This window comes from Petromyzon marinus, chromosome 83 (genome assembly GCF_048934315.1).
Source record: "Petromyzon marinus isolate PM22_M1 ecotype Great Lakes invasive population chromosome 83, UKy_Petmar_22M1.pri1.0, whole genome shotgun sequence".
NCBI lineage: Eukaryota > Metazoa > Chordata > Hyperoartia > Petromyzontiformes > Petromyzontidae > Petromyzon > Petromyzon marinus.
In genome coordinates this window covers 2,791,082-2,803,581 of record NC_133748.1, presented here as the reverse complement: position 1 = coordinate 2,803,581, position 12,500 = coordinate 2,791,082, and the positions used below count along the sequence as shown (strand labels likewise).

Sequence of the window (12,500 nt, the reverse complement as noted above, 5' to 3'; positions counted from 1 at the left end):
GACACAGACAAAGCTCCCCCAGGTAGCCTCTAGCAGGGCTGTAGGGGCAAGTGCTGAGACACAGACAAAGCTCCCCCAGGTAGCCTCTAGCAGGGCTGTAGGGGCAAGTGCCGAGACACAGACAAAGCTCCCCCAGGTAGCCTCTAGCAGGGCTGTAGGGGCAAGTGCTGAGACACAGACAAAGCTCCCCCAGGTAGCCTCTAGCAGGGCTGTAGGGGCAAGTGCTGAGACACACACAAAGCTCCCCCAGGTAGCCTCTGGCAGGGCTGCAGAGGCAAGTGCTGAGACACAGACAAAGCTCCCCCAGGTAGCCTCTAGCAGGGCTGTAGGGACAAGTGCTGAGACACAGACAAAGCTCCCCCAGGTAGCCTCTAGCAGGGCTGTAGGGGCAAGTGCTGAGACACAGACAAAGCTCCCCCAGGTAGCCTCTAGCAGGGCTGTAGGGGCAAGTGCTGAGACACAGACAAAGCTCCCCCAGGTAGCCTCTAGCAGGGCTGTAGGGGCAAGTGCTGAGACACAGACAAAGCTCCCCCAGGTAGCCTCTAGCAGAGCTGCAGGGGCAAGTGCTGAGAACAGACAAAGCTCCCCCAGGTAGCCTCTAGCAGGGCTGTAGGGGCAAGTGCTGAGACACAGACAAAGGTCCCCCAGGTAGCCTCTAGCAGGGCTGTAAAGGCAAGTGCTGAGGCACAGATAAAGCTCCCCCAGGTAGCCTCTAGCAGGGCTGCAGGGACAAGCGGTGAGACACAGACAAAGCTCCCCCAGGTAGCCTTTGGCACGGCTGTAGGGGCAAGTGCTGAGACACAGACAAAGCTCCCCCAGGTAGCCTCTAGCAGGGCTGTAGGGGCAAGTGGTGAGACACAGACAAAGCTCCCCCAGGTAGCCTCTGGCAGGGCTGTAGGGGCAAGTGCTGAGACACAGACAAAGCTCCCCCAGGTAGCCTCTAGCAGGGCTGTAGTGTCAAGTGCTGAGACACAGACAAAGCTCCCCCAGGTAGCCTCTGGCAGAGCTGTAGGGGCAAGTGCTGAGACACAGACACAGCTCCCCAAGGTAGCCTCTAGCAGGGCTGTAGGGGCAAGTGCTGAGACACAAACAAAGCTCCCCCAGGTAGCCTCTATCAGGGCTGCAGGGGCAAGTGCGGAGACACTGACAAAGCTCCCCCAGGTAGCCTCTAGCAGGGCTGTAGGGGCAAGTGCTGAGACACAGACAAAGCTCCCCCAGGTAGCCTCTAGCAGGGCTGTAGAGGCAAGTGCTGAGACACAGAGACAAAGCTCCCCCAGGTAGCCTCTGGCAGGGCTGCAGGGACAAGTGGTGAGACACAGACAAAGCTCCCCCAGGTAGCCTCTGGCAGGGCTGCAGGGGCAAGTGCTGAGACACAGACAAAGCTCCCCCAGGTAGCCTCCGGCAGGGCTGTAGTGGCAAGTGCTAAGACACAGACAAAGCTCCCCCAGGTAGCCTCCAGCAGGGCTGTAGGGGCAAGTGCTGAGACAGACAAAGCTCCCTCAGGTAGCCTCTAGCAGGGCTGTAGGGGCAAGCGGTGAGACACAGACAAAGCTCCCCCAGGTAGCCTCTAGCAGGGCTGTAGGGGCAAGCGCTGAGACACAGACAAAGCTCCCCCAGGTAGCCTCTAGCAGGGCTGTAGGGGCAAGTGCTGAGACACACAGAGACAAAGTTCCCCCAGGTAGCCTCTAGCAGGGCTGCAGGGACAAGCGGTGAGGTACACAGAGACAAAGCTCCCCCAGGTAGCCTCTAGCAGGGCTGTAGAGGCAAGTGGTGAGGCACAGACAAAGCTCCCCCAGGTAGCCTCTGGCAGGGCTGTAGAGGCAAGTGCTGAGACACAGACACAGCTCCCCCAGGTAGCCTCTAGCAGGGCTGCAGGGGCAAGTGCTGAGACACAGACAAAGCTCCCCCAGGTAGCCTCTAGCAGGGCTGTAGTGGCAAGTGCTGAGACACAGACAAAGCTCCCCCAGGTAGCCTCTAGCAGGGCTGTAGGGGCAAGTGCTGAGACACAGACAAAGCTCCCCCAGGTAGCCTCTAGCAGGGCTGTAGAGGCAAGCGGTGAGGCACAGACAAAGCTCCCCCAGGTAGCCTCTGGCAGGGCTGCAGGGGCAAGCGGTGAGGCACACACAGAGACAAAGCTCCCCCAGGTAGCCTCCGGCAGGGCTGCAGGGGCAAGCGGTGAGGCACACACAGAGACAAAGCTCCCCCAGGTAGCCTCTGGCAGGGCTGCAGGGGCAAGCGGTGAGGCACACACAGAGACAAAGCTCCCCCAGGTAGCCTCTAGCAGGGCTGTAGAGGCAAGTGGTGAGGCACAGACAAAGCTCCCCCAGGTAGCCTCTGGCAGGGCTGCAGGGGCAAGTGCTGAGACACAGACAAAGCTCCCCCAGGTAGCCTCTAGCAGGGCTGTAGAGGCAAGTGGTGAGGCACACACAGAGACAAAGCTCCCCCAGGTAGCCTCCGGCAGGGCTGCAGAGGCAAGTGCTGAGACACACAGAGACAAAGCTCCCCCAGGTAGCCTCCGGCAGGGCTGCAGGGGCAAGTGCTGAGACACAGACAAAGCTCCCCCAGGTAGCCTCCGGCAGGGCTGCAGGGACAAGCGGTGAGGCACACACAGAGACAAAGCTCCCCCAGGTAGCCCCCCGCGCGTACCCTTGAAGAGCGTGGACCCCCCCGAGAGCACCACGTTCTTGTAGAGGGTGCGACGGAGGTCCAGGTCCGACTTGTGGATGGAGTAGCACAGCACCTCGTGGAGGCCCTCACAGTCCTCCCCAACCAAGTCAGGTCGCAGGAGGAGCTCAGGAGCACGGAATCTGGAAGGGCCAATCTGGTGGTGGTGGTGGTGAGGGTGGTGGTGAGGGTGGTGGTGGTGGTGGTGGTGGTGGGGGTGGTGGTGGTGGTGGTGGGGGTGGTGGTGGTGGTGAGGGTGGTGGTGGTGGTGGTGAGGGTGGTGGTGGAGAAGGTGAGGGTGGTGGTGGTGGTGGAGAAGGTGAGGGTGGTGGTGGTGATGGTGGTGGTGGTGGTGGTGAGGGTGGAGAGGGTGGTGGTGGTGGTGGTGGTGGGGGTGGTGGGAGTGGTGAGGGTGGTGGTGGTGATGGTGGTGGTGGTGGTGAGGGGGGTGGTGGTGGTGGTGATGGTGGTGGTTGTGGTGGTGGTGGTGGGGGTGGTGGTGGTGGTGGTGAGGGTGGTGGTGGTGGTGGTGAGGGTGGTGGTGGTGGTGGTGAGGGTGGTGGTGGTGGTGGTGGTGGGGGTGGTGGTGGTGGTGGGGGTGGTGGTGGGGGTGGTGGTGGTGGTGGTGAGGGTGGTGGTGGTGAGGGTGGTTGTGGTGGGGGGGGGTTGGGGGTGGTGGTGGTGAGGGTGGTGGTGGTGGTGGTGGTGGTGGGGTGAGGGTGGTGGTGGTGGTGGTGAGGGTGGTGATGGTGGTGGTTGTGGTGAGTGTGGGGGTGGTGAGGGTGGTGGTGGTGGTGGTGAGGGTGGTGGTGAGGGTGGTGGTGGTGAGGGTGGTGGTGGTGGTGAGGGTGGTGGTGGTGGTGGGTGGTGGTGGTGGTGGTGGTGGCGGTGAGTGTGGGGGTGGTGGTGGTGGTGGTGGGGGTGGTGGTGGTGATGGTGGTGAGGGTGGTGGTGGTGGTGGTGGTGAGGGTGGTGGTGGTGGTGAGGGTGGTGGTGGTGGTGGTGGTGAGGGTGGTGGTGGTGAGGGTGGGTGGTAGGGTGGTGGTGGTGGTGGTGGTGAGGGTGGTGAGGGTGGTGGTGGTGGTGATGGTGGTGGGGGAGGTGATGGTGGTGGTGATGGTGGTGGTGGTAGTGGTGATGGTGGTTGTGGTGGTGGTGGGGTGGTGGTGGTGGTGGGGTGGTGGTGGTGTGAGGGTGGTGGTGGTGGTGGTTGTGGTGAGTGTGGGGGTGGTGGTGGTGGGGGTGGTGGTGGTGGTGAGGGTGGTGGTGGTGGTGAGGGTGGTGGTGGTGGTGGTTAGGGTGGTGGTGGTGGTGAGGGTGGTGGTGGTGGTGGTGGTGAGGGTGGTGGTGGTGGTGAGGGTGGTGGTGGTGGTGGTGAGGGTGGTGGTGGTGGTGGTGAGGGTGGTGGTGGTGGTGGTGAGGGTGGTGGTGGTGGTGGTGAGGGTGGTGGTGGTGGTGGTGGTGGAGGGGGTGGTGGTGGTGGTGAGGGTGGTGGTGGTGGTGGTGAGGGTGGTGGTGGTGGTGGTGGTGGAGGGGGTGGTGGTGGTGGTGAGGGTGGTGGTGGTGGTGGTGAGGGTGGTGGTGGTGGTGGTGAGGGTGGTGGTGGTGGTGGTGGTGGTGGAGGGGTGGTGGTGGTGGTGGTGGTGGTGAGGGTGGTGGTGGGGGTCATTTGTAGTATGTAGTGTGTGTGTAGTGTGTGTGTAGTGTGTGTAATGTGTGTGTGTAGTGTGTGTGTAGTGTGTGTGTAGTGTGTGTAATGTGTGTGTGTAGTGTGTGTGTGTGGTGTGTGTGTGTAGTGTGTGTGTAGTGTGTGTGTGTAGTGTGTGTGTAGTGTGTGTGTAGTGTGTGTAGTGTGTGTGTAGTGTGTGTAGTGTGTGTGTAGTGTATGTGTAGTGTGTGTGTGTGTGTGTGTAGTGTGTGTGTAGTGTGTGTGTAGTGTGTGTAGTGTGTGTGTAGTGTGTGTGTAGTGTGTGTGTAGTGTGTGTAGTGTGTGTATAGTGTGTGTGTAGTGTGTGTGTAGTGTGGTGTGTGTGTAGCGTTGTGTGTAGTTACATGTAGTGAGTAGTGTAGTGTGTGTAGTGTGTGTGTAGTGTGTGTGTGTAGTGTGTGTGTGGTGTGTATGTAGCGTGTGTGTGTAGTGTGTGTGTAGTGTGTGTGTAGTGTGTGTGTGTAGTGTGTGTGTAGTGTGTGTGTAGTGTGTGTAGTGTAGTGTGTAGTGTGTGTGGTGTGTGTGTAGTGTGTGTGTAGTGTGTGTGTGTGTGTGTAGTGTGTGTGTGTAGTGTGTGTGTGTAGTGTAGTGTGTGTGTAGTGTTGTGTAGTGTGTGTGTAGTGTGTGTGTAGTGTGTGTGTAGTGTGTGTGTGTAGTGTGTGTGTAGTGTGTGTAGTGTAGATGTGTAGTGTGTGTGGTGTGTGTGTAGTGTGTGTAGTGTGTGTGTGTAGTGTGTGTAGTGTGTGTGTAGTGTGTGTGTGTAGTGTGTGTGAGTAGTGTGTGTGGTGTGTGTGTAGTGTGTGTAGTGTGTGTGTGATGTGTGTGGTGTGTGTGTGTAGTGTAGTGTGTGTGTAGTGTAGTGTGTGTGTAGTGTGTAGTGTGTGTGTGTGTGTGTAGTGTGTGTAGTGTAGTGTGTGTGTAGTGTGTGTGTGTAGTGTGTGTGTAGTGTGTGTGTAGTGTGTGTAGTGTAGTGTGTAGTGTGTGTGGTGTGTGTGTAGTGTGTGTGTGTGTAGCGTGTGGTGTGTGTAGCATGTAGTGTGTGTGTGTAGTGTGTGTGTAGTGTGTGTAGTGTGTGTGTAGTGTGTGTGTAGTGTGTGTGTGTATGTGTAGTGTGTGTGTAGTGTGTGTAGTGTGTGTGTAGTGTGTGTGTAGTGTGTGTGTGGTGTGTGTAGTGTGTGTGTGGTGTGTGTATGGTGTGTGTGTAGTGTGTGTGTAGTGTGTGTGGTGTGTGTGTAGTGTGTGTGTAGTGTGTGTGCAGCGTGTGTAGCGTGTGTAGTGTGTAGTGTGTGTAGTGTGTGTGTAGTGTGTGTGTAGTGTGTGTGTAGTGTGTGTGTGTGATGTGTGTGTAGTGTGTGTGTGATGTGTGTGTGTGTAGTGTGTGTAAGTGTGTGTGTAGTGTGTGTGTAGTGTGTGTGTAGTGTGTGTGTAGTGTGGTGTGTAGTGTGTGTGTAGTGTGTGTGTAGTGTGTGTGTAGTGTAGTGTGTAGTGTGTGTAGTGTGTGGTGTGTGTAGTGTGTGTGTGTAGTGTGTGTGTGTAGTGTGTGTGTAGTGTGTGTGTAGTGTAGTGTGTGTGTAGTGTGTGTGTAGTGTGTGTAGTGTGTAGTGTGTGTGTAGTGTGTGTAGTGTGTAGTGTGTGTGTAGTGTGTGTAGTGTGTAGTGTGTGTGTGTAGTGTGTGTAGTGTGTGTGTGTAGTGTGTGTGTGTAGTATGTGTGTAGTGTGTGTAGTGTGTGTAGTGTGTGTGTGTAGTGTAGTGTGTGTAAGTGTGTGTGTAGTGTGTGTGTAGTGTGTGTGTAGTGTGTGTGTAGTGTGGTGTGTAGTGTGTGTGTAGTGTGTGTGTAGTGTGTGTAGTGTGTGTAGTGTGTGGTGTGTGTAGTGTGTGTGTGTAGTGTGTGTGTGTGTAGTGTGTGTGTAGTGTGTGTGTAGTGTAGTGTGTGTGTAGTGTGTGTGTAGTGTAGGTGTGTAGAGTGTAGTGTGTGTAGTGTGTGTAGTGTGTAGTGTGTGTGTAGTGTGTGTAGTGTGTGTAGTGTGTAGTGTGTGTGTGTAGTGTGTGTAGTGTGTGTGTGTAGTGTGTGTGTGGTGTGTGTAGTGTGTGTAGTGTGTGTGGTGTAGTGTGTGTAGTGTAGTGTGTGTAAGTGTGTGTGTAGTGTGTGTGTAGTGTGTGTGTAGTGTGTGTAGTGTGTGTAGTGTGTGTGTAGTGTGTGTGTGTAGTGTGTGTAGTGTGTGTAGTGTGTGTGTAGTGTGTGTAGTGTGTGTGTAGTGTGTGTAGTGTGTGTGTGTGTAGTGTGTGTAGTGTGTGTGTAGTGTGTGTAGTGTGTGTGTAGTGTGTGTGTAGTGTGTGTGTGTACCTCGATGACGTTCCCGTCAGGAAGGGTGTACTGAGCTTTCTCCATCTCCAGAGATTCATCTTTTTGGGGATTGATGGACATATAACAGGCGCGCTAGAGACACACAACACAGAGACACACACAGACACAGAGACACACACAGACACAGAGACACACACAGACACAGAGATACACACACAGAGACACACAGAGACACTCACACACAGAGACACTCACACACACAGAGACACACACAGAGACACACACAGAGACACACACAGAGACACACACACACAGATACACACACACACAGAGACACACACACAGAGACACTCACACACAGAGACACTCACACACATAGAGACACACACACAGAGACACACACACAGAGACACACACACACAGAGACACACACAGAGACACACAGAGACACACACAGAGACACACAGAGACACACACACACAGAGACACACAGGGACACTCACACACAGAGACACTCACACACACAGAGACACACACACAGAGACACACACACACAGAGACACACACACATAGACACACACACAGAGACACACACAGTCACACACACATAGACACACACACAGAGACACACACAGAGACACACACACAGAGACACACACAGAGACACACACACAGAGACACACACAGAGACACACACAGAGACACACACAGAGACACACACACAGAGACACACACAGAGACACACACACAGGGACACGCGCGGAGAGAGACACGGGGGGTAAAGTACCCCACCCACTCACCCACCCACTCACCCACCCACTCACTCACTCACCCACCCACTCACCCACTCACTCACCCACCCACCCACTCACCCACCCACCCAACTCACCCACTCACCCACTCACCCACCCACTCACTCACCCACCCACTCACTCACCCACTCACCCACCAACCCACCAACCCACCCACTCACCCACTCACTCACCCACCCACCCACTCACCCACTCACCCACCCACTCACTCACCCACCCACTCACTCACCCACTCACCCACCAACCCACCCACTCACCCACTCACTCACCCACCCACCCACTCACTCACCCACTCACTCACCTACTCACTCACCCACTCACCCACCCACCCACTCACTCACCCACTCACTCCCCCACTCACCCACCCACTTACCCACTCACTCATTCACTCACTCACTCACTTACTCACTCATACACTCACCCACTCACTCACACACTCATACACTCATACACTCACACACTCACCCACTCACTCACTCACCCACTCACTCACTCATACACACTCACTCACTCACACACTCATTCACTCATACACTCACTCACTCACTCATACACTCACTGATACACTCATACACTCACTCACTCACACACTCATATACTCACTCACTCAATCACTCAATCACTCATACACTCACTCACTCATACACTCACTCACTCACCCACTCACTCACTCATACACTCATCCACTCACTCACCCACTCACTCACTCACCCACTCATTCACTCATTAACCCACCCACTCACTTAATCACTCACTCACCCACTCATACACTCATACACCCACCCACTCACTCACACACTCACTCATTCACTCACCCACTCCCTCACTCACTCACTCACCCACCCACTCATACACTCATACACTCACCCACTCACCCACTCACTCACTCATACACTCATACACTCACTCACTCACCCACTCATACACTCACTCACTCACTCACCCACCCACTCATACACTCATACACTCACCCACTCACTCACTCATTCACTCACCCACTCACTCACTCACCCACTCACCCACTCACTCCCGCACTCACCCACCCACTTACCCACTCACTCATTCACTCACTCACTTACTCACTCATACACTCATACACTCACTCACTCATCCACTCACTCCCCCACTCACCCACTCACCCACTCATACACTCATTCACCCACCCAGCCGCCCGCCCACCTCCTTGATGGTCCTCACGACCTCCAGCTCGGCGCTGGTGTGCAGGTCGTGCCCCTCCTTGCGCAGGAGCAGGCGCAGGAAGCGCGTGACGTCACGTCCGGCCACGTCCACCACTCACTCACCCACTCACTCGCTTACACACTCACTCATACACTCACCCACTCACTCACCCACTCACTCATACACTCACTCACTCATACACTCACTCATACACTCATACACTCACACACTCATACACTCATACACTCACTCACTCACACACTCACTCATTCACTCACTCACTCACTCATTCACTCACTCACCCACTCATTCACTCACTCACTCATCCACTCATTCACTCATTCACTCACCCACCCACTCATACACTCACCCACTCACCCACTCATTCACTCACCCACCCACTCACTCACTCCCCCACCCACTCCCCCGCCCACCTCCTTGATGGTCCTCACGACCTCCAGCTCGGCGCTGGTGTGCAGGTCGTGCCCCTCTTTGCGCAGGAGCAGGCCCAGGAAGCGCGTGACGTCACGTCCGGCCACGTCCACCACTCACTCACCCACTCACTCGCTTACACACTCACTCATACACTCACCCACTCACTCACCCACTCACTCATACACTCACTCACTCATACACTCACTCATACACTCATACACTCATACACTCATACACTCACTCACTCACTCATACACTCATACACTCACTCATACACTCACACACTCATACACTCACACACTCATACACTCATTCACTCACTCACCCACTCACTCGCTTATACACTCACCTACTCACTCATTCATTCACTCACCCACCCACTCACCCACCCACTCATACACTTACCCACTCACTCACTCACCCACTCATACACTCACTCACCCACTCATACACTCATACACTCATTCACTCACTCACCCACTCACTCGCTTATACACTCACCCACTCACTCATTCATTCACTCACTCACTCACTCACCCACTCACTCACCCACTCACTCACCCACTCACCCACCCACCCACCCACTCCTTCACCCACTCATTCACCCACCCACCCACCCACTCACTCACCCACCCACCCACCCACTCACCCACCCACTCCCCCACTCATTCACTCCCCCGCCCACCTCCTTGATGGTCCTCACGACCTCCAGCTCGGCGCTGGTGTGCAGGTCGTGCCCCTCCTTGCGCAGGAGCAGGCGCAGGAAGCGCGTGACGTCACGTCCGGCCACGTCCACCACTCACTCACTCACTCATACACTCACTCACCTACTCACTCACTCACTCATACACTCACTCATACACTCACTCACTCATTCACCCACTCATACACTCACTCACCCACTCACTCACTCATACACTCACTCACCTACTCACTCACTCACTCATACACTCACTTACCTACTCACTCAATCACTCATACACTCACTCACCCACTCACAAACTCACAAACTCATACACTCACCCACTCACTCACCCACTCACTCATACACTCATACACTCACTCACCCACTCACAAACTCACAAACTCATACACTCACCCACTCACTCACCCACTCACTCATACACTCATACACTCACTCACTCATTCACCCACTCATACACTCACTCACCCACTCATACACTCATACACTCATTCACCCACTCACCCACTCACCCACTCATACACTCACCCACTCACTCACCCACTCACTCATACACTCACTCACTCACTCACCCACTCATACACTCATACACTCACTCACCCACTCACCCACTCACAAACTCATACACTCACCCACTCACTCACCCACTCACTCATACACTCATACACTCACTCACTCATTCACCCACTCATACACTCACTCACCCACTCATACACTCATACACTCATTCACTCACTCACCCACTCACTCGCTTATACACTCACCCACTCACTCATTCATTCACTCACTCACTCACCCACTCACTCACCCACCCACTCACTCACCCACCCACCCACCCGCCCACCCACTCACCCGCCCACTCACTCACCCACCCACCCACCCACCCGCCCGCCCACCTCCTTGATGGTCCTCACGACCTCCAGCTCGGCGCTGGTGTGCAGGTCGTGCCCCTCCTTGCGCAGGAGCAGGCGCAGGAAGCGCGTGACGTCACGTCCGGCCACGTCCACCACTCACTCACTCACTCATACACTCACTCACCTACTCACTCACACACTCACTCATACACTCACTCATACACTCACTCACTCATTCACCCACTCATACACTCACTCACCCACTCACTCATACACTCATACACTCACTCACTCATTCACCCACTCATACACTCACTCACCCACTCATACACTCATACACTCACTCACCCACTCACAAACTCATACACTCACCCACTCACTCACCCACTCACTCATACACTCACTCACTCACTCACCCACTCATACACTCATACACTCACTCACCCACTCACAAACTCACAAACTCATACACTCACCCACTCACTCACCCACTCACTCATACACTCATACACTCACTCACTCACCCACCCACTCACTCACTCACCCACCCACTCACCCACCCACTCACTCACTCACTCACCCACTCACTCACTCACCCAACCACTCACTCCCCCATTCACTCCCCCACCCACCCACTCCCCCGCCCACCTCCTTGATGGTCCTCACGACCTCCAGCTCGGCGCTGGTGTGCAGGTCGTGCCCCTCCTTGCGCAGGAGCAGGCGCAGGAAGCGCGTGACGTCACGTCCGGCCACGTCCGAGCGACACACGGAGTGGGGCAGGGCGAAGCCGGCGTAGATGGGGACCGAGTGGGTGACTCCGTCGCCGCAGTCCAATACCACACCTGTCGTGCGTCCAGTGGCATAGCTTGGGGGAGGGGGAGGGGGAGGGAGGGGGGAGGGGGGAGGGGGGAGGGGGAGGGAGGGGGAGGGAGGGGGAGGGAGAGGATCCATGGCGGGTTTCTGATACGGTCGATGAATCTGATTTGAACGGAATTCGTGCGGCGGAGCTGGTAGGTTGGGTGAGGTGTGGTGGTGCGTGGGGGGATGTGTGTGTGTGTGTGTTAGTGTGTGTGTTAGTGTGTGGTGTGTTAGTGTGTGTGTGTGTTAGTGTGTGTTAGTGTGTGTGTGTGTTAGTGTGTGTTAGTGTGTGTGTGTGTTAGTGTTAGTGTGTGTTAGTGTGTGTGTGTGTTAGTGTGTGTGTGTTAGTGTGTGTGTGTTAGTGTGTGTGTGTGTTAGTGTGTGTGTGTGTTAGTGTGTGTGTGTTAGTGTGTGTGTGTTAGTGTGTGTTAGTGTGTGTGTGTGTTAGTGTGTGTGTGTGTGTTAGTGTGTTAGTGTGTGTGTTAGTGTGTGTTAGTGTGTGTGTGTGTTAGTGTGTAGTGTGTGTGTGTGTTAGTGTGTGTGTGTTAGTGTGTGTGTTAGTGTGTGTAAGTGTGTGTGTTAGTGTGTGTGTGTGTTAGTGTGTGTGTGTTAGTGTGTGTGTGTGTAAGTGTGTGTGTGTGTTAGTGTGTTAGTGTTTGTGTGTTAGTGTGTGTGTGTTTGTGTGTTAGTGTGTGTGTGTTTGTGTGTTAGTGTTTGTGTGTTAGTGTGTGTGTGTTTGTGTGTTAGTGTGTGTGTTAGTGTGTTAGTGTGTGTGTGTTAGTGTGTGTGTGTGTTAGTGTGTGTGTGTGTTAGTGTGTGTGTGTTAGTGTGTGTGTGTGTTAGTGTGTGTGTGTGTTAGTGTGTGTGTGTGAGTGTGTGTGTGTTAGTGTGTGTGTGTTAGTGTGTGTGCGTTAGTGTGTGTGTGTTAGTGTGTGTTAGTGTGTGTGTTAGTGTGTGTGTGTGTGTGTGTGTGTGTGTGTG

At 55.0% G+C, this 12,500-nt stretch overlaps 1 protein-coding gene across 1 annotated transcript in view; it reads right to left on the bottom strand.

The window, feature by feature from the left end:
* The window catches only part of LOC116958773 (beta-centractin), a 41,011-nt gene that overhangs the window by 10,098 nt on the left and 18,413 nt on the right, over positions 1-12,500 (bottom strand). Inside the window, exons 6-8 of the mRNA XM_076057538.1 lie at positions 11,310-11,526; positions 6,718-6,810; positions 2,647-2,821 (exon numbers count right to left, since the gene is read on the bottom strand). Of these exons, the coding sequence (XP_075913653.1) occupies positions 2,647-2,821; positions 6,718-6,810; positions 11,310-11,526 (485 nt within the window). The remainder of the gene's footprint in view (positions 1-2,646; positions 2,822-6,717; positions 6,811-11,309; positions 11,527-12,500) is intronic.